General features: G+C 44.6%; 1 protein-coding gene and 1 long non-coding RNA gene across 2 annotated transcripts; one reads left to right on the forward strand and one right to left on the reverse strand.

The window, feature by feature from the left end:
- On the reverse strand, positions 6,237-6,998 carry LOC109722055. Its single transcript, XR_002219373.1, has 3 exons — positions 6,857-6,998; positions 6,397-6,563; positions 6,237-6,325 (listed from the first exon to the last, which is right to left on the reverse strand). It is a non-coding gene; the product is annotated as an uncharacterized LOC109722055 (long non-coding RNA).
- On the forward strand, positions 21,190-22,471 carry LOC109722580 (cytochrome c oxidase assembly protein COX19-like; the record flags this gene model as incomplete). Its single annotated transcript, XM_020250675.1, has 3 exons — positions 21,190-21,318; positions 21,478-21,578; positions 22,336-22,471. Coding segments are annotated over 3 exons (366 nt in total), but the record flags the coding sequence as incomplete, so codon positions are not given.

Consider the following 23,041-nt stretch of genomic DNA (forward strand, 5'->3'; position numbering starts at 1 on the left):
CTGCCTCTTTCTTTCTCCCTCTCTCTCAGCTTGTTGCGTGTGGGAGGATCTCAGGTGAGTTGTTCAGTCATCGACGTTGACGCCGCTGCGTGCTGTTCGAGCCATGTCTTCGTCGTCCGTAGCGTGCAGGAAGGCCGGGGTGAGGGTGCGATTCTGCTATTCTTGACGTCGCGCTACGGATTGGGATTAGCTATCGAGGTGGGTTAATCGCGGTTTGTCTTTAAGTATATAGAATATAGTCAGCGTGTGTTTGTTGTACGCTTTGCATATTCATATTTGCTCATCTCATGGATTTTGTGTTCTTTTACAAAATCTTAAATGGAGCTTAGTTTAACTATATCTACTTGCCACATGTTGGACTGAGATATGACTTAGGAGAAAACTGCGATTTGAACCTGTACACATTGCTTTCGATAACTATATTTAGCTCTGAGGAGCCGTTGTTCAGATTGTATCGTCGCAATATCAGTATGACGATACCCCAGCGTACGTTTAGATAGTTGTTACGTCAGGTGCTGGGTGATCCGAGCTATTTTCGGTAGCTTTCAGACGTTTCCGACTGTTGGTGCCGTCGGGTTGACGTGGACCGGTCGCCATTTTGGCGTCGGATTGTGCGAGGCACGTGAACTTTGGTTGTTAGGCCAGTGGACCGCGGTTACTTGACTTTAGCCGTGTGAGAGCCCGATGAGCACGCAGACACCTTGTAAACTCGTGGGTCGCGCCTGCAATGCAATCGGAATGAGGTTCTATCGATAGCGTCGCAGTGTCTGTTGTAGATGTTCTGCCAGCCACGGCCACCCCGAGTGGTGTAGCTGTAAGCGGAAAAGTCATGGTGGGTCATTATGAGGCAGCCGGGCTGAGATAGTTAGTGACGTCTTTTTCTACCTTTAGCCTGTCGGCCTTGTTTAGTGGACTGACTATCTTGATACGATGTGTCAATATGACCGAGACGGTGTATTCACAACAGTCTCGAATAGAGTTGTCTCTACCAAGTTCCTCTTGGGATTACGGGTAACCTGATTAACAGACAGGTAGTGTATTGCACAGTTCCAGACGGATGTTTCTCCATCTGTACTCCGGGTATATGTCGGTTCGCCTCGACAGGACGGGGACGGGTGATTTCCACCTCCAGTCGAGATGGTCAGGATTGACATCTACTACAGTAGTTTAGAGTAGGATGATACGTGTAGTGGCTTTTAGCTGTAGTTCCATTTCCTTTCTATCATTCTTTGCTTCCTTATGTAGACTTAGTGGGTAGACCCACGGTGTTGAGCGGACTCGCACTGAGGACTACTATTTTACAGTATTCTCAAACGCTCAGTTGTTACTCTTCTTTTGCAGAGCCATCGGTTCGGACTGCCTGCAGGATCGTCCGAGGAGCTGATACGTCGGCAAGGGCGGTCGCAAGCTAGAGGCCTACCCCGATGAGTTCGCCGAGAATAGAGGATACCACCTGCTGCAGTAGTTATTTTATTTTCGTTCATGTTACATGACAGATTTTTAAATCGGCGGCGAGTCTTTTGTACCCTGATACTATGTATGTATATGTACGTTGCTTTTGTCTTACTTGTTTAGTTCATAGCAGTTATACTACTGGTTGTAAGTATTTATGTTTCATAGTTACAGGCTACGCCTTCGTATCAGGGAAAATTCTTTATATACGCGGATTTGGCGGGGCCGCGGAAGTGTAATCCAGAGGCCGTGACACTATTACTACCTCAAAATCCAACATACAGGTAAAAGATTCAGTAGGATCATCCAATACTCCTCGTTCACTCGATAGTAGCACTATAGCCCATGTAATGCCTCAAGATCCAAGCAGCAAGAAACCTTTTGGGCCTCCTAACGTAAAAGCCTAGTTCTTGCAGGGAGAAATGGAGGGATAAGAAAAAAGACCAAAAAAAAAAGGTCTATTCAGCAAAAGTGAAAGGGAGCAGGAAGTTGCATATTTTTAGGACTGCAATAATAGCTGAAAAAGTCTCTCAAGAAATAGCAGATCAACACTCAATCTGAATCTAATTCGAGCACCGCGCGGAAACCACAACTCGAGCATCTGAACCTACATGTCCGAGAGTTTCAGGTGTCCCCGTTTGTACTCGACACCAAATTATCATAATTCTGCCAACTCAACTTTGGACATACAAATACACGAAGGAACTCACCTTACACTACTTTTATTTTGGCAATCTGTTGGCACTTATCTAAATTATTAGGCGCCTGTAGTACTGTTCGAGCCCGCATCCTCGTTGAGTCTAGTGACTTCACTATTTGGGTCCATCTACAATACATTCTTGGGCGTTTAGATCCTCCATCCAGAATTTTCAGGCTCTGGGTCACCATCCGAATCCTCCGAATCCCTCTATCTCTGAGTTTCAGCACATTCTAAGGCCCACAACATCTTCGATCATCTAGAATCATTTCTGTTAGTGTACAGTGAGTTTATTTTTAGTCTCTTTTCGTGTCCCATTTTGCGCCAAAATAAATCCAACTCAGTTCAAACTCCTCTAGAAGGCTAAATAGCCAATCATAAGGCCTGTTTGGCCTAGCTTTGAAAAGTGATTTTGATTTGGAAGTGATTTTGCTAAAGCTGAAGCGTTTACAGGTTTAAATAGATGTGATTTTTTCTATAAGTGATTTTGAAAAGCTGTTGGCAAATTTTTTTGATGTTTGCATAAATTAATATTTTTTAAATTTTATTTCAAAATTTAATAATCTAAATTTAAATTTGAACTAAAATAAAATTTTTAAATTTCAAAATGTACAAATTTAAAATTTATATTTTAATTAACAAATAATTTAAATTTTAAAATATAAATATAATTTTTGGTTAAAGTGGATTTTAAGTTTACTTCATTTTTTGGAGTATAGTATAATTATACTCCAAAAATTACGTCATATTTTTTTTTCTTCCAAACAAACGCTTCATAGAATTATTTTTCAATCGGTATGGTATAGTTTAACTATACTATATTTTTAGAGGTAATTATGAACTTTCTCAAGTTATAGCAAATCTCGGCTCCAACTCTTTCCCATCCTTAACGAAATTAACATAACATTCCTTAATTTCTCGCGCATGAGATGACGTTCCCACCGACCTTTATTTGTCCTTTAAATTCTGCAACCATTAATTTGACTATATTTATTTAACATATTAGCTATAACTTTTATGAGCATTAGCATAGATATATTATACATATGAAGATATTGATGATAAATTTGATATTATGTAAGTCCCTATATATTCCATTCACACAGACTTTCATCACCCATTAATGAAATAAAATATAAGAACAAAGTACTAATAAGAATATTAATGTGTAAAATTTTTATGCAACTACTCAAAATTTTTTTTATCAAATTTGTTATAATAACTGGCATTGATTATGGCGAAAATACTTAAATTAGTTAATTAATTTAAAAGTTATTTGTAGTTTTTAAAATGTTTATTAATTTTATAAAATGTTTATTAACTTCTATGTATTAATAAATAATTTGGACAAATATTCAGGTAATCAGACATTTGTGAATATTTGCTTGTTTTCTAAAAAACATGAAGAATTTTTTTACTATTGTCACGCCCCGGATTACACGTTCCTCGGGCATACCGACAAATCCGCCGTATACAAAGAATTTTTCCTGTTTACGAAGCGTAGCTGTAACTGTAAAACATACAATACTACAACCAGTAATATAGAGCTGCAATGAAACTAAACAGATAGAACAGAAAGTAAGTTCCGTATACATACATAGTATCAGGGTACAAAAGTACTCGCTCCAGCGAGTTAAGACATCTGTATGTACATGAACTCAAAAATAATAAAAGTACCACTACCTGCAGCAAAGGATCCTCTATCTCGGCAACTCGTCGGGTAAGGCTCTAACTCGCAACGCCCTTGCCACGATCAGCCTCAGAAGATGCAGCAGCTGGAACCGATGGCTCTGCAAAAGAAGAGTAATAACTAGGCATGAGAACTACTGTAAAAACAAGTAGTCCTCAATTGGTGCCGCCCTCAACACCATCGGTACACCCACTAAGTCTACAGGAAGAAGCAAAGATAGTAGGAAAAGCTGAAAGGAGACTACAGCTAAAAGCCACTACACTATCATGCTCTACTCTAACCACTGTAGTAGATGTCAATCCTGACCCAATCTCACTGGGGACTGTAAGCATACCTGTCCCTGAGACTGTAAGCATACCTGTCCCTGAGACTGTAAGCATACCTGTCCCTGTGACTGTGAATACACCCGTCCCGCATGTCTAAGCCAACGCTACCTTCACGACTAAGCAGTTCATGGATAGCAAGTAATCAGCGACATCAACGCAAAAGCACTAAGTCTGACTCCGGAGTGGCACTCATGGGCGCGACCCAACCGAGTATGTAAGCGTGTCTCTGTCGAGCTCAATCAGGCTCTCACAGGCTAAAGTCAAGTAACCGGGTCTAACTGGTCTAACAACCAACAATTCACTTGCCCTCGGCACAATCTGACGCCAAAACGGCGATCCGGGTCTGCCGTCAATCTCGACGGCACCCAACAGTCTGGAATAGTCTGAAAGCTACTGCAAAAATAAACTCGGCATCTCAGCACGAGCGTAACAGCTATCTAAACTACTTGGGATATCCGCCACGCTGAAACTGCGACGATACAATCTAACAACGGTTCCTAGAGCTAAATCAGATAGTTTAAGCATGTGACAGGTTCAAATCGCAGGTTTTCTCCTAAGTCATATCCAAGTCCAATATGTTGTCACGCCCCGGATTACACGTTTCCCGGGCACGCCGACAAATCCGCCGTATACAAAGAAATTTTCCCTCTATACGAAGCGACAGCTGTACCTGTAAACCATACAATACTACGAACAGTAGTATAGAGCTGCTAGAGTAAACAGAAGCCAAACAAACGGAGTTCCATATATATAGTCCAATACCAAAAGTACAGAGTACTCGCACTGGCGAGTTAAATATACTATATACATGAACTCAAAACAAAACATCTACCTGCAGTAGGGGTACCTCTAGCTCGTCATGTTTGGTAGGGCTCTAACTCGTGACGACCTTGCCTCGATCCTAATCTTCGACAGCAGCAGCCGACGACGGTGACTCTGCAAAAATAGAGGGTAACAACAGGGCGTGAGAACTACTGTAAAAACAGGTAGTCCTCAGTGGGTGCCGTCCTCAACAATATCGGTCCACCCACTAAGTCTACAGAAGGGAGTAAGGATAGTAGTAAACGCAGGAATAAAATCTACCGCTATGAATCACTACACTATCATGCTCTACACTAACCAATTGTAGGAAATATCAAATCTGACCCAATCCAATCGGGACTGTAAGTATACCCGTCCCTGGGATTGTGAACACACCTGTCCCTGCCCAGTTGTGACTATCCAACTACCTCCACACTACTAGTCCGTGGAAAGCAAGTCCAACCGGCATGAGCGACACCAACGCGAAAGCACAGCGCCCGTCTCCAGAGTGGCACTCGTGGGAGCTACCCAACCGAGTATGCAGCGTATCTCTGTCAAGCTCAATCAGGCTCTCGAAAGCCAACGTCCAGTAACCAACTCAAACTGGTCTAACAACCAACAGGTAACGTGCCATCGGCACAATCCGACGCCAAAAAGGCGATACGGGTCCACCGTCAACCCCGACGGCACCCAACAATCCGGAACAGTCTGAACGCTACTGTAAAAATACACTCGACATCCTAGCACGAGCGTAACTGAAAACTAAACTACCTGAAATACTCACTATGAGGATACTACAACAGTATAAAATAATACAACGGCCCCTAGGGCTAAATCAAGTAGTTTACATGTGCCGATCGTTATCGCGTTTTCTCCTAAGTCAAATCCAAGTCCAACATGTATATTTAGGGTTTACTAATCATGTTCTCAAATCGGATTTCATCAAGATATAATTGACGAAATTGAGCTACACATGATATACAAAACTGAAAATCATACATGTCGACTAATACGATACTTAGGAATAAACCGATATAACCCACCTCGCGAGCTAATCCCTGGCAGAGAGGAAGTCCCGAAGCAAAGGAATGCCCGGCTGGATCACCGAAAACCTCCAAAGGCCCGAAGTCAAGCTCCCGCCAACTCTATACGTAGAATCCGGCAATAAGCATCAATTCTGCCTCAAAAACAGCAGCAGAGAAAAAAAAAATTCCGACCCAGCAAACCTTCACCAAATCTAGTAAATAAGGGCTTCATGGATTCCTCTCGAAGTCCTGAATCCAACGAATCAAATCTCGTCAAAATCCGACGCTCCTACGTCGAGTACGAGCCGAAACGCCAACGATCGACGCTAGAAATCTGCATGAACAGCACCTAGCTCGAATTTGAAGAAACTTGGAAATAAAGAGGCAATTTGACGGCACACCCACCTCGACAACGACCCTAATATCTGTGCGACGTCAAGGACGGCAGTAACACACTCTCGCCCGGCCTCCTCGCGACACTACGGCAACAGACGCACACTCGAGCGGCTCCGCGACGCGACGTCGACGTTGCTCCAATCTTCCACCGTGCTCTCCACCACGAATAGCTCAAGCTAGAGAGAGAGAAACTTAAATTAGCAATCCCAATAGCCTGCCACCTCTAATTAAGGCGGTGGGCTGATAAGGATTGGTAAAGGACCAAAAGACCCTTTACCAACTCCCTATTAGCCCACCTAGGATACTACATATGTGTAAGTAGATATAGTAAAACTAGGCTCCAATTCAGATTTTGTAAAAGAAACGCGAAATATATCCATGAATTGAGCAAATAGGATATGCAAAAAGTTACAACGACACATGCCAACCATATCTATATACTTAGAAGACAAACCGACGATTAACCTACCTCGATAGCTAATCCCAATCCGGCGCGACGTCGAGAACGGCGGAATCGCACCTTCGCCCGGCCTCCCCGCAGCGCTACGACGACGAAGACACGCTCTAACGGCACCGCGGCGTGACGTCGGCGACACTCAAACTCCTACCGAGCTCCTCCACCACGTACAACCGAGCACAAGAAGAAGAGAGAGAGAGAGCACCAGCAACCTCTTCTCTGATCTCTTTATTTTATATAAGAGGAGACAAAGGTGGGTGACAACAACGAGGGAAGAAAAGACTAAAAAGTCCCTTACCTACTCAGGTGTACCAGTACACGTGCATTTGTACCGGTACAAATGACAACCCGAGAGCAACTGCGCGGAAACTGGTGCAATGTACTGGTTACATCTCGATGGTTGTACCGATACAGCAAGATGTACCGATACACCTTGATGGTTGTACCGGTACAACAAGCAGAAAATCTGTATTTTGCAGATTCCAGTGCTACATCCTGCTCTCGCGTCCCCACTGAGTTCGTTTGACGTCCATTTCGCGCCAACACGACTCGGACTTGTTCTGACACTCTCCCGACGTATCGACAAACCTCAACTGCTGAGCTCTAGGAATACCACAATTATTATTATCGTTGAATGTTGTCAAGACAATTAAACTAACAAAATTTTTTTAAAAAAAAATAAAATAATGTAAAATAATTTAATGGATAAAAATAAACTAGAATAAAAATACTAAAATTTATTGAGTTGGGATAATATAAATATTCAATGTTTAATTTCTAACTAATTAGTTTTTGAGGGAATCTTGCTAAATCTCTCACTAGCTAGAATAAAGTTAGAGAAATGCGAAGTTTACACAAGGATTGTAACCTCTACATTAATCCTTAAACCAATGATTGTCGGGTTTTATCAATCTCTTTAATTGGGAGTTTTAAGTAGGAAAATAAATAATGGGGTTTTTTTTGCATTTAGTCCCCTAGAAAATTTTTATTTTAAAAATAGCTCTGTCAAAATTTAATTTGCAAAAATGGCATTAGGCCTGTCACGTCAGGGCCACGTGGGCAGGGCCGAGGCCCGTGTGTTAAGTTGAACACGGTAAATCATTCACTGTGTCTAAACACGGTTAATGGTTTACTGTATTTAGTACGTATTTTTTGTATATTAAAAAGATGAATAGAAAATTTGTATTCCTTTTCTTCTCTTTTTTAGAAAAACCCGAAAACCAAATTAAAATCCAAACCCGGATCCGAACCCGACGGATTTTAAAAATTCATACCATATCCATATCCGACCAAAAACTCGAAACCCGAACCTGAACCCAGCGGGTTTTAAAAATTTATACCGTTGGATGAAAATCTAAGGAATAAAAATTATTAAATATTTTATATATTGTATAAATAAATAAAAATAAATTTTATATATATATATATATATATATATATATATATATAATTTATTCGGATTTGGATTCGGATAATATTTCGGATATCCATACCTATTGACATNTATTATCGCTTTTTCAGGAGTTTCTTTATCGTCTAGTTGGAGTTAGACTTGAATTAAGCTCGTGGGCCTTGGTGTTAGCTCGTAGACTTTGGAATGTCAGGCTCTCAAAGTCCACAGGGGTCAAACATGAGCTGGTTGGTTTTAATAGTATTAAGACGGTTGAGTTGAAACCTGTATGTTTATAGTGCTTCACTGAGTGGACATGTGATGAAATAAAACGTTGAGTCAACGTGAATAGATTTAATAATCCGCGGACATCATGAAAGCTCTCGGGCGTAGGAGCACACTCATCACTGAGTGATAAAACCCAGGTAGATGTTATGTAAAACCGCAAATCTAGGAGGTAGGTCTTAAAAGTCCGGAGACCAAGTGGTAGGCTTAGGAGGCTTAGGGAGATAGAGGACTCAAGTCGTGAAGATTCCCGGGTGTTGTAGAAGCTAGTAGATCTTAGTAAAGACTAATACAATGTCAACTCAAATAAAAATCAGAGAAAAGCACAGGTAAAACGCGGTTTTATTTAGGTTGAGTCAAGTCTTGAGAGATCTTCACGATTAATCGTTAGTATTCCGGACAAACCGGATCGAAGACTTTTTCACTAAAACTAAACCTCTTCACTAAAACGAATTTTCGACATCTCGCAAAAAGTCTCAAATTTATGCAGTCCTATAAATATGCCAACTTTCTAGCCCCTTTCACATTTTAGCTGAATAGACTTTTTTTTTGGTCTTTTTTCTTCCTCCATTTCTCCTTGGCAAGAACTAGGGCTTACCTTAGGAGGGCCCAAAAGGTTTTCTCTTCTGCTTAGGATCTTGGAGGCATACATGGTGCTATAGTGCTACTATCGAGTGAAGAGGAGTATTGGATGATCCCTACTGAATTCTTTCTACTGTATGTTGGATTTGAGGTAGGTAATAGTGTCACGCCCTGGATTACACGTTCCCCGGGCACGCCGACAAATCCGCCGTATATAAAGAATTTTCCCTGTATACGAAGCGTAGCTGTAACTATAAAACATACAATACTACAACCAGTAGTATAGAGCTGCTATGAAACTAAACAAGTAGAACAGAAAGCAAGTTACATATACATACATAGTATCAGGGTACAAAAGTACTCGCTCCAGCGATTTAAAACATCTGTATGTACATGAACTGAAAATAAAATACAACTACCTGCAGCAGGGTATCCTCTATCTCGGCGACTCATCGGGTAGGGCTCTAGCTCGCGACGCCCTTGCCACGATCAGCCTCGGACGATGCAGCAGTCCGAACCGATGGCTCTGCAAAAGAAGAGTAACAACTGAGCGTGAGAACTACTGTAAAAATAAGTAGTCCTCAGTGGGTGCCGCCCTCAACACCGTCGGTCTACCCACTAAGTCTACAGAAGGAGGCAAAGATAGTAGAAAAAGCTGAAAGGAGACTACAGCTAAAAGCCACTACAGTATCATGCTCTACTCTAACCAACTGTAGTAGATGTCAATCCTGACCCAATCTCGCTGGGGACTGTGAATACACCCGTCCCGGCCTGTCGAAGCGAACCCGAATACTACCCCGTGAGTAACCGATGGAGAAACATCCTCTAGGAACTGTGAATACACCCGTCCTGTTTAATCAGGTTACGCCGTATCCCAAGAGGAACTGGTAGAGAAAACTCTCTCGAGACTGTGAATACACCCGTCTCGCCTAATTAGACTACATCGTATCTCAAGAGTAGTCAGTCCACGTAACAAGGTCCGACAGGACTAAAGGTAGAGAAAAAGACGTCACTAACTAGCTCACCCGGGCTGCCCAAATGGACCCACCATGCCTGTTTCCAGCTACACCGTACACCACCTCGAGGGTGGCCGGCTCGAGAACTCTACAACAGAAACTGCGACCTCATCGCAATAAAACCTCATTCCGGAATTGCATTCGCGGGCGCGACCCACGAGTTTACAAGTGTCTCTGCCGTGCTCAATCGGCTCTCACACGCTAAAGTCAAGTAACCGGTCCAACTGGCCTAACAACCACAAGTCACGTGCCTTCGGCACAATCCGACGCCAAAATGGCGATCCGGGTCCACCGTCAACCCCGACGGCACCCAACAGTCCGGAACAGCCTGAACGCTACTGTAAAAATATACTCGGCATCCCGGCACGAGCGTAACTGAAAACTAAACTATCTGGAATACTCACTATAAGGATACTGCTACAGTATGAAATAATACAACGGCCCCTAGGGCTAAATCAGGTAGTTTAAATATATGACGATCATAATCGCGAGTTTTCTCTTAAGTCTTATCCAAGTCCAACATGTATATATATATCCAAAGATAATAACACAGCTCCAATTCAGATTAGATACTAAATCAATGAACCGAGCAATTGCGCCACACAAGATAATTCCACAATTACATATCGACTATATAGGCACTTAGGAGTAAACCGATGATTAACCCGCCTTAATCGCAAATCTCCGACGGTGAAGAAGGTCACCGGAGTCCCTGTCAAGCTCGGCGCAGCTCCCCGAACCAGCGACAACACGCTCCACGGGTCTAAACATAGAAACCCATATTAAGCATCAATTCTGCCCAAAACAGCAGCAGCAGAAAGAAATAGGGATACGACCTAGCAAACCTTCACCAAATCCAGCAAATAAGGACTTCTGGATTCCTCTTGAAGTCCTGAATCCAACGAACCAAGTCCCATCGAAATCCGACGTTCCTACGCCGAGTACGAGCCGAAACACTGACGGTCAACGCTAAAAATTAATAAAATCAGCACGCGAGCTCAAAACCGTGCGTTCAAGTAATCCAAGAAGGAAAGTTAGGTACCCACATCGACAGCGAATCCAGCGCCGGTGCGACGTCGAGGACGNGTACCGGTACAGAAAGATATACCGGTACACCTTGATGGTTGTACCGGTACAACAAGCAGAAAATCTGCATTTTGCATATTCCAGTGCTTCATCCTGCTCTCGCGTCCCTACTGAGTCCGTTTGGCTTCCATTTTGCGCCAACGTGACTCGAACTTGTCCCGACACTCTCCCGACGTGTTGACAAGCCTCAACTGCTGAGCTCCAGGGCTACTACATTCTTCCGCACTATAAAAAGTTTCGTCCTCGAAACTTAAGCCTACCTCAGCTCGGTACCTCAAACAGGTAAGAGTAGGACTCTCTCATCACCGTCTTAGGCTCCCAAGTCGCCTCCTGCTCCTCGTGATTACTCCACTGTACTTTTACATACGGGATGACCCGATTGCACAATTCTTTCGTCTCCCGAGCAAGAATCCGCAACGGTCGCTTCTCGTATCTCAGATCCTCACCAATCTCGAGTGAAGTGAAGTTAATCACGTGAGAGGGATCGAAAACATATCTCGTCAATGCTGAGACGTGGAAGGCATCATGAATACCGGCCAGACGGGGAAGTAGAGCAATCCTATAAGCAACCGATCCAACTCGCTCCAATACCTCAAAAGGGCCTACAAAGCGCGGACTGAGCTTCCCATGCACTCCAAATCTGCGAATCCCTATGGACGGTGAGACTTTGAGAAAAACATGATCTCCAACCTGAAACTCTAAGTCTCGTTTTCGGGTATCGGCATAGCTCCTCTGGCGGCTCTGGGCTGTCAAAAGGTGTCGTCGAACAACTCTCACCTTTTCCTCAGTCTCAAGCAGAATCTCAGGCCCTAGTGTTCTCCTCTCACCCACATCACTCCAAAACAAAGGGGATCGACATTTGCGTCCATACAACGCCTCAAACGGAGCCATCTGGATGCTCGTTTGATAGCTGTTGTTGTACGCAAACTCAACCAGTCTTACATGTGAATACCATATCCTCCTCCAAAGTCCAGGACACATGCCCTCAGCATGTCCTCTAGAGTCTGAATGGTCTGCTCTGACTAACCATCGGTCTGTGGGTGAAATGCCGTGCTAAAATGTAGCTGTGTACCCAAGGCTGTCGGAAGACTCCTCCAGAAATGAGAAACAAACCTCGAGTCCCGGTTCAATACAATCGACATCAGCACACCATGCAGCCTGACAATCTAATCCAGGTATAGCTGCACGAGCCTATCTCCAGACCAAGTGGTCTAAACTGGTGGGAAGTGAGCAGACTTAGTCAGTCTGTCCACTATCACCCAAATAGCATCGAAGCCACCCTGTGCTCTAGGCAGTCCCACGACGAAGTCCATCGTGATCTGCTCCCACTTCTATTCGGGCACCGACAGACTCTGAAGCTTGTTAGCAGGTACCTGATGCTCAGTCTTTATCTGTTGACAAGTCAGACACTGAGCCACAAATCTGCCAATATCCCTCTTCATCCCGTTCCACCAGAACTGTGCCTTCAAGTCCTTATACATCTTGGTTCAACCAGGGTGAACCGTATAAGGAGAACAATGAGCCTCTCTCAAAATATCCGCTCGGATCTCTGAATCCACAGATACACACAGTCGGTCACTGTACCGCAGTACTCCTGAACTGTCCACTACAAAGCCCTCTGCCTGTCCCCTCTCTAACTACTCTCGAATTCTCATCTAGTACGGATCTCCACTCTATTTCTCTTGGATCCTATCCAACAGAGTGGGCTGCAAGACCATAGACATCAGTCTTGCAGTAGACCCAGGAGACATTATCTCGAGCTTCAGTCGCTGCAGCTCCTTGAGTAACAGCCTCTGCTATGTAATCATCGAACTCAAGCTCTGCACTACCTTCCTACTCAATGCATCTGCCACCACGTTTGTCTTGCCGGGACGATACTGAATACTAATGTCGTAGTCCTTCAGTAACTCCAACCACCGGTACTGCCTCAGTTCAGCTCCCTCTGGATGAACAGATACTTGAGACTTTTATGATCAGTAAAAACCTCGCAGTGCTTGCCGTACAAGTAATGCCGCCACAACTTCAAAGCGAAGACCACCGCGGCAAGCTCCAAGTCATGCGTAGGGTAATTTTTTTGGTAATCCTTTAACTGCCGTGAAGCATAAGCAATTACCCTACCATGCTGCATCAGCACACAGCCTAACCCACTGTGCGATGTATCACTATAGATCACAAATCCTTCGCCCATCACAGGAAGGGCAAGGATAGGAGCTGGCGTCAATCTCTGTCTCACTCATCAAAGCTCCTCATGCTCAGCATCACTCCGGGAGTAAATCAAGATGTCGTCGATGAAGACTACTACAAATCTATCCAAGAACGGTTTGAACACCCTGTTCATCAAATCCATGAATGCGGCAGGGGCATTCGTCAATCCAAAAGGCATCACTGTGAACTCATAATGCCCGTACCGAGTCCGAAAAGCTGTCTTCGGAACATCCTCGACCCTCACCCTCAGCTGGTGGTAACTTGACTGGAGATCAATCTTCGAGAAGACACAAGATCCCTACAGCTGATCAAACAAATCATCAATGCGAGGCAAGAGATACTTGTTCTTGATGGTCACTTTATTCAGCTCCCGGTAATCCACACATAACCTGAGCGAACCATCCTTCTTCTTCACGAATAACACCGGCGCTCTCCAAGGCGACACACTAGGTCTCCCATACCCCCTTATCCATTAGATTCTCAAGCTGCACCTTTAACTCTCTCAGCTCTGCCGGTGCCATCCTGTAAGGCATCTTCGAGATTGGTGCAGTTCCGGGAACCACATCAATCATGAACTCAATCCTTCTCTTCGGCGGCATCGTCGTTAACTCCGGGAAAACATATCCGAAAACTCGCACACTACAGGGATATTGTCACGCCCCGGGACCGCTACTAATTTGTCACGGCTCGGGGGCGTCGAACAGACGCCGAACGGACAGCACCTCCCCTGTCCGCCCAAGGCTCAACAACGAGATTGTGTACAAGAATTCACCCAGGATATTAAATTCAATACATACACAATCAACGGGCACAACCAGTGCCAACAATAAAAGAGCAAGAATCTACAAGCATACACGAGTGAAATAAAGAGAGTTTACTAACTATTACATCACATTTGCATTCGTTTTACATTTACATCTTTTCCAAAATGAATACATAATCATTTCTCAAATACATATGTGGCTCTCCCAACATATAAAGCATCTAGATACAAAATGGTACTCTAATGCATAAAAGGAAAGCTGGCTATCTACTGCTCGGGCGCTATGCCTTTGCCGCGATCCTCGCTCGGCGCGCCCGCACCCAGCCTTGTAATGAAGTGGGGTGAGAACTACCTTCCATAGTTCTCAGTGGGTTCGTCCGCCAACTCCGCCGATCTCCCCACTAGGTCCAAGTGGGCAAAAGTAATAATTAGATAGATAGATAGATATCCAAAGTAGTAAATGACATAATAGGAAAACTATGCTACTATGCTCATAATCACAAGTAATGAATGTATGCATCATTTAATAAGGGTTTACTATCATGCTACTATGTCCAAATCATGTCCAATAAGCGATGTTTAATGACAATGCTATTCTTTCATTTACCCAATCTTTGGCGAATCCCTTGGGTTCGCCCTCGCCTCACATATCCATCCCGTAGGGTACGGAGACTCAACTTGCTCTCGAACCTGGGACTGTCTACGGACATCAACTCGTCCCCGTCGCCCGACACTCCGGAGTACTCGACGACATGGATGGCTATACCACCCCGGATGGCTATACCACCCCAATAACAGACCGTGAGCTTGATCTATCCTCTCTACGTGAGGACACCCTATGAACTAGGGCCAACAACTCTCTCGGAACTCACCTATTCCGACAATCATGCATATGTGCTTAGCTATACTAAGTTCTTTGTTCACGAGTCGTTTACTAGGGAATCCACCTGTCCCTAAGTTTACAAACCTCTAGTGTCAAATACACTACATTAAATGCCACTCGTTTTGTTCACATATCAATTATATGCCACTCATTATATCACCAATCATCACCGAGTTCATCTCTTTCCTTTAGCACTATAGTATTCAATGTTCCGACCCAATCCTTACCTATCCAATTTACCAAGTATTCAACTCACACTAGGTTATCATTTAGAAAGCATAAGGAAAGAAAATAACAATGCAATCCTACTATGCATATGCAAGAGATGAGATTTCATAATGTTCTAAGACATAGAAAGGAACCCGGTTGCTTCGGGATGACACCCCCCACCTTTTGTCGATGTAGAGGTTCTAGAAATGCTTCCCAACGAACGTTACGACGATATTTCGGCCTCCTAGGTCGAAACTAAGCTTGGTCGACCTTGTTTTGCCGATAACTTTTCACCGGCTCGACGAATCGCAAATCCGACTTCGTCCCGCGTTTAGACACCTAGCAATTAGGTTTAGATGCCCTCAAGTGAGATCAATCTCATAAATTTTCAAAAACCACCAATTTGGAGCCCTAGGTTTGCACTATAGCAAAATTCCCAATAAAAACCCTAGATTCTAGCCCTAAGCATCTATTAAGCATGCTAGAGGTCTATTTGACCCATTTACAAAGCTAGAATTCCAAACCCTAGGGTTCTACCATGAGAGGAGTTAGAAGCTTACCTCCCAAGCTTGCTCCAATGGTGCGGAGAGGAAGAGAGAGATGACCAAAGCCTTCTCTAGCTTGCTTCACCTTCTTCTCCTTCTTCTTCTCCTTCTTCTCCTTCTTCTTTGCTTCAAGAGAGAAGAGAGAGCTCTTAGAGAGAGAGAGATGTGTGTTTGGGGGGGGGAATGAGAGAGAAGAGAGGGCTCAACCCCTCTATACCCCTCAACTTATGTAACAATTGCACCCAAACCCTCAACTTTGCTTCCCTCAACCTGCTCTGCCTGGGCAGTCTTCGCGCACGGGGACTGGTCCCTCTACGGGAGGACCGGTCCCTGAGAGCATCCCAGGCAGGCAGAAAGCTCTCTGCCAGCTTTTACGCGTACGGGGACCGGTCCCTCCTTCCGGAGACCGGTCCCCGAGAGCAATGCTCTCGCAGGACACTTACGGTAACCGGTCCCTCCCGCCAGGGACCAGTCCCCGAGAGCAACAATGGTGCGCAGAGGGTTTTCCCCGCGCACCCATCCTACGGGAACCGATCCCTTATACCAGGGACCGGTTCTCGAGAGCAAAATCTGTCCAGTGCAGATTTTTGCACATTTTGCTCTTACGGGCCCATTGCAATGCACCCTTTGGGTTTTTGACTTCTTCGGCTTTTTCGAAGCACACCCACTTGACAATTAGTCGATTCTGTACGAGGTCCAACTCTCGGGTTTCAAGAATTCACTTTTTTACATCCTGCCCTCCTGAAAAGGAGTTTCGTCCTCGAAACTAATCGAATTTCTCAACTCAACTTAAACTCATACTCTATTCCTCAAACAAGTGAGGGTGATGCTTTCTCATCAGATCCTCGAGTTCCCAGGTGGCCTCGCGATCATCGTGATTGCTCCACCGAATCTTTACATGGGGAATCTCACGATTTCGCAGTTTTCGCACTTCACGAGCGATAATCTTCACCGAAAACTCTTCATAACTCAAGTCTTCTCGAAGTTCTGGCGGTTCATATAACATCGCGTGCTCCGGGTCATGGATGTACTTGCGAACATTGGAGACGTAGAATACATTATGCACATCGGCGAGCTTCAGCGGCAGGGCAAGCCGATAGGCCACCGTGCCTGCTCGCTCCAATATCTTATAAGGCCCGATGTACCGGGGACTTAGCTTTCCCCGCACTCCAAATCGCTTCACACCGCGCATCGGTGAAACTTTTAAGAACACGCGGTCGCCCACCGCGAACTCTATGTCTCGACGGCGCCTATCTGCATAACTCTTCTGTCTCGATTCCGCCGTGAGCAATCTCTTGCGAGCAAGGCGAACCTTCTCCTCCGCTTCTCGCAAACCATCGGGGCCAAACTCGGCACGTTCACCCACATCACTCCAGTGTATAGGAGATCGACACTTCCGCCCATAAAGAGCCTCGAACGGTGCCATCTCCACACTAGCATGATAACTATTGTTGTAGGCGAACTCGGCCATCGGTAGGTGATCACACCAACTTCCCTTATAGTCGATGACATATGCTCGCAACATATCCTCCAGAGTTTGAATGGTCCTCTCTGTTTGCCCGTCTGTCTGAGGATGAAATGCGGTGCTGAAGTTGAGCTGTGTGCCAAGGGCTTCCTGCAGGCTCTTCCAGAAGTGTGAAGTGAATCGGGGGTCGCGATCCGACACGATTGACTTTGGCACCCCGTGCAACCTCACTATCTCATCGAGGTAAACCTGCGCCAACTTGTCACCTGTCCACATAGTGTGGATCGGCAAAAAGTGAGCCGACTTCGTCAAACGATCCACAATCACCCAAATTGCATCGTGGCCGCCCGTTGAACGAGGCAAGCCGACCACGAAGTCCATTGACACATCCTCCCATTTCCAAACGGGGATTGGTAGGCTGCAGTTTTTTCGCTAGAAATCGACACTCCGCCTTCACTTGTTGGCATACTAAATATTTTGCCACGAAGCGTCCAACATCACCTTTCATTCAGGCCACCAATAGTGCATTCTCAATCCTTGATACATTTTGGTGCCGCCCGGGTGATCACAATAAGGCGACTAATGTGCCTCTTGCAAGATTAACCTTCGAATCTTTTCATGGTTCGGCACACACCATCGATTTCGGAATCGAAGTGCACTACCGGTGTCTATCGTGAAATCGCCGCCACAATCCTTCTCGATGTTGCGTCGCACTTTTTGGAGATCTGGGTCTGCGGATTGCAAATTCTTGATCCTTTCCAACAAGGTCGGTTGGACAACAAGCGCAAACAACTGAGCCGAAATCTCGAGAGCAACCACCTCAAGGTTCATTCGCTCCATGTCCAGCCATAGGGGCGCTTGATTTGTAACCCATATAGCGAGGTTCTTCGCCGACTTCCTGCTAAGTGCATCCGTGACCACATTTGCTTTCCCCGGGTGGTAAAGGATATCAACATCATAATCCTTTAGTAGTTCCAACCACCGCCGTTGTTGCATGTTTAGCTCATTCTGGGTGAATTGATATTTCAGACTCTTGTGGTCGGTGTAGATCTCGCAATGGGCACCATATAGATAGTGCCTCCACAGTTTCAAAGCGAAGATCACCGCTGCCAGCTCCAAATCATGGATGGGGTAGTTTTTCTCATAACTCTTCAGCTGATGGGACGCATAGACGATTACCTTCCCGCTCTGCATCAGGACACACCCCAATCCCAGATATGATGCGTCGCTGTAAACCACAAAGTCTTCACCCTGCACCGGTAAAACGAGTACCGGAGTCGAAGTTAGCTTTTCCTTCAACTCTTTGAAACTCCAGTCGTACTCCTCGCTCCAAACGAACTTGGTGCCTTTCTGAGTCAGACGGGTAAGCGGAATTACTATCTTCGAAAAGCCCTCCACGAGCCGTCTATAGTAGCCCGCCAAGCCCACGAAGTTTCGAACCTCCGTGACATTCGTCGGGCGCGGCCAATCCTTGATCGCCTCAACTTTTCTCGGGTCTACAGAAACTCCACCCTTGGAAATCACGTGCCCTAGAAACGCGACCTCTCGGAGCCAGAAGTCACACTTCTTTAGCTTAGCATATAGCTTCTCCTCCCGAAGGACTTGAAGCACTATTCTTAAATGCTCGGCATGCTCCTCGTCATTGCGAGAATAGACCAATATGTCGTCTATAAAGACCACGACAAAACGGTCCAAGTACTCCCTGAAGACACGGTTCATCAAGTCCATGAACACCGCCGGGGCATTCGTAAGCCCGAATGGCATGACCGTGAATTCATAGTGCCCATACTGCGTACGAAACGCGATTTTCTGTACATCCACCGGCTTGATCTTCAGTTGGTGGTAGCCGGACTGCAAATCTATCTTTGAATACACACACGACCCTTGCAGCTGGTCGGATAGGTCGTCAATTCGGGAAAGTGGGTATTTATTCTTGATCGTGACTCTGTTCAACTCACGGTAGTTCACACAGAGTCGAAACGATCCATCCTTCTTCCGTACAAACAACACCGGGGCTCCCGACGGTGATACGCTCGGCCGGATAAACTGTTTGTCAAGGAGATTTTGTAACTGACCTCTCAACTCCTTCAGTTCCGCCGGCGCCATTCGGTACGGAGCCTTCGAGATCGGTGCGGTACCGGGAATCAAGTCTATGACGAACTCGATCTCCCGATCCGGCGGTATCCCCGGTAACTCCGCGGGAAACACATCGGAGAATTCCCGCACTACCGACAACAGGCCGAAGTCCTGCAGCTGCCCTAACACCAACAGGTCTGCGGGCAAGATCCATGAATCCAGCTGCACCGGACACGACCAACAATACTCTGCAACCTGTAAAACATGATATGGGATCTGTACCTCTCGTGCTTGTGAAAAAGACCCTAACTCTAGACCATGTAATGATATAAATGCTTCACTAATGAAAGAATGTGATGCACAGGTTTCAACTAATGCACAACTTAAATACCAAAATCAAAATAATACCTGCCACCACTCGATCTGCGGCCGCGGAATCTTTAGTCTGCACTTCGTACATGCTACCACTTGATGCCAGCCCTCGCTGCTCACTCAGCTGTAGCACTGCAACTTCATCCGCCTGTCTGTAGCTCAGCGATGCCTCAACAGCCTCCTGAAGTGCTGGCGGTACTGACGCCGTGGATGGTGCTGGAGATGCTGCTCGGGGACAGGCTGTCCTCATGTGTCCAGACTGACCACAAGTAAAATAGCGGCCTTCTCTCTGCTCACACTGTCGGGGCCAGTGTGGTCCCCCGCAAATCACACACTGCGGCATCCTCGGTGTCTGTCCCTACTGATGGGATCCCTTGGAACTCTTACTCCCTAAAGACCCACGACCCTGAGAGTGTGATCGTGGAGGTTTCGGCAGACGCCTGCTGCTCGACTGTCCTCCGTCGTCTAAAGCTGGGTGCTTCCTGTCCTGACTCTGTCCCGCTGTCTGTGTCCGCTCACGGATCGATGTATCACCTCTCTCAACCCAAAGTGTCTGCTGCACAGATGCTCTTGGATCAACACCCGATCACTGAGTAACAATCTCGCACATCCTCTGCAAAAGTACACCCTGCTGTCTGATCACCTCAGTCAAGGCAGCCAACTGCGCACTCACGTCAGGGGGTGCATTCGCCTCCGGTCGGGTACTCTGCTCCATAATAGGGGGTGCACTCGCCACCGGCACTCTGAAGGTACGGTACGGTCCTGCGTCAACTGCGCACGCTCCTGTGTCGACGGTCGGCCTCTGCGAAGATACATAGCTACAAGAAACAGAATGGGTCTGTAACGCACTAGACCTTTGCAAATTATGAGGTTCGAGTGTTTGATCAGTGTTCTGAGTTTTTTCAAATATTCTGGATGATCGTTGACAGGGTTTCGACCTATAACTCGTATCCCGAGAATTGTAGTTTTCAAGTAGCACTAAGGTCGCCAAAATGATAGACTTAGGCTGCTCTCGGGTTGCATTTTGCGAGGCTGTGCACTGGTACACCTTGATGGTTGTACCGGTACAGAACGTGTACCGGTGACAACTCGATGGTTGTACTGGTACAGATAGGTTTTTCTGCCAACCCAAGCCTCGGGTTCGGGCATACGCTGGGTTTGTACCGGTACACTTTCTCGTGTACTAGTACACTTTGTTGAAAAGGCTGATTTTGTTGGGGGTTGTATTTGCAATTGTTGCAACTCTATATAACCCACCCGAACCCCCTTACAGAGCCCTTTTGAGCCCTATTTCGTGGAGAAACCAGGTGAGGCTTTCTTCTTTGATTTTTGCTCTATTTTGCTTAGTTTTAGTCTTGATGTTAGTTGGACTGCATCAGAGATCTCAACTTTCTACTTTTCCTTGTAGTCTTAAAGCTATATTTTTACAAATAGAGTTTTTATTAATTTCAAATTTGGACTATTTAAACTGATACAAATTTTCAGCATGTTTTATTGTTTTCGGTAGGCGGTGCATTTGGTGGAAATAGGGGAGCGAGACCTATACCTCCAGAAAAAGGTGTATTTCCTTTGGATCATTTGCATGAGTGTGACTTGGTAGGAGAAGTGCACTATCTTTTTTGTTTCTTGTAATTTTTTTTCATTTGAGGGAAACTGTCTTTGATGATGAGATCCTTCTATTCTAGAATGTATTATTTATTATTCATAATTCACAGTAAAAGGGATAGAATATGTGAGATTTATGTCTTAACGCAGGAAAAGAAAGAGTACGTAGCCTGCTTGAAATCATCAGGCTTTCAGTCGGAAAAATGTAGGCACTTCTCGAAGAAGTACTTGGAATGTCGCATGATGGAGAGGTTTGTAATTCTTCCTCCCTGATTTTTGCTGTTGGAAAAATTACATTTCTATTATAGAGTTCTTTGGAGTTACAAATCATCGAGGAGTCAAAAAAAAAAAACAACTTGAGCAAAATAGTGGTGCCACAAATCCTAAGGTATAACACAGCAAAGATTTTTCTTCTACGATAACAAATATTTGTTAATAGTTTATTAAATTTCCTGTCGACAATCTCTTACACGCATGTTTGGTTCATGATTAAAATGGGAATGAAAAATGGAATTGGATTGTATTGGAATAGAAAATGGGAATAGAAAATGGAATGGAGAATCATGGAAAAATGTTTGGTTCATTATTGGAATGGAAATAAACATCTAGAATTTTGGAATGGAACATCTAGAATTTTGAGTGTGTTTCGGTTAAGAGAGAGAAATTGAAATAAACATCTAGAATTTTGAGTGTTTCGGTTAAGAGAGAGGAGACTGATGAAAGGGAGAAGAGGGGGATGTGTTTGCAAGAAAAGTTTTTGAGTCATTTACTTACGACTAGGCCAATCCGGGATTCAAAGCCCGATTGGGCCATACATGAATTGAACCATTCCCATTTTAGAGTGGAATGGGAATTAGGATCCAATTCCTGTAGAACAAACAATAATATTTGAAATCGATGAATCTCATTTCGATTCCATAGTCTAAAATAGGTGAACCAAACAAGCCCTAAATATTTGAATACTAGTTCTAAACCCTTCTCTCTCTCTCTCTCTCTCTCTCTCTTCAGAAACTTGATGGCGAAACAAGACATGTCGGAGCTTGGGTTTGGCAAGGAAGATGAAAGAGATCCTTATGAAGAGTCAAACATCAAAATCAACAATCAATATAACCCTTCAACTGAGAAGAAGAAAATAGCTCCTTGATTCATTGATGATTCTTAACCTTGATATCATGTCTATTATTATATATATTATAGTCTGAAAAGTAATAACAGAAATGAATTTTGAGGGGTATTAGGTATGTAACCTTGGTAAATTGAAATCTTTTAGCATAAATAGGAATGGAACATTAGCTAATTTCGTATATTTGTTCTTGACATCTAAAACTGAGAGCTTGTACTCGCATTATTGAGAGCCTTCAGTGAAATGGACCATGTGTACAACTTTTGCTCAGTTAAGACAAAAGTTCATTCGGCTTCTGAGAGAATAATTTTGTTTTCCTGGATTGAAATTTCGGCATAATATTTAGCTCAGTTGTGTTTTTCTTGATCTGTAGGGGATTCACTTTCAGACATTGTTAAAAAGACATGGAGCAAACATCTTTCTCCATGATATTCTGCTTGTCCAGTTTGATTTTGCCTTGTGATTGTGATGATGCCTCATATAAGTCCTGTACAGGGATTTAAATACCCATAGACATGGGTCATATCCACCATCCGGTATCGTGCCAACAAAATATCAGCACCGATACAGTTCTCGTGTCGATGACATAGT

Source organism: Ananas comosus, linkage group 16, assembly GCF_001540865.1.
Source record: "Ananas comosus cultivar F153 linkage group 16, ASM154086v1, whole genome shotgun sequence".
Taxonomy (NCBI): Eukaryota; Viridiplantae; Streptophyta; class Magnoliopsida; order Poales; family Bromeliaceae; genus Ananas; species Ananas comosus.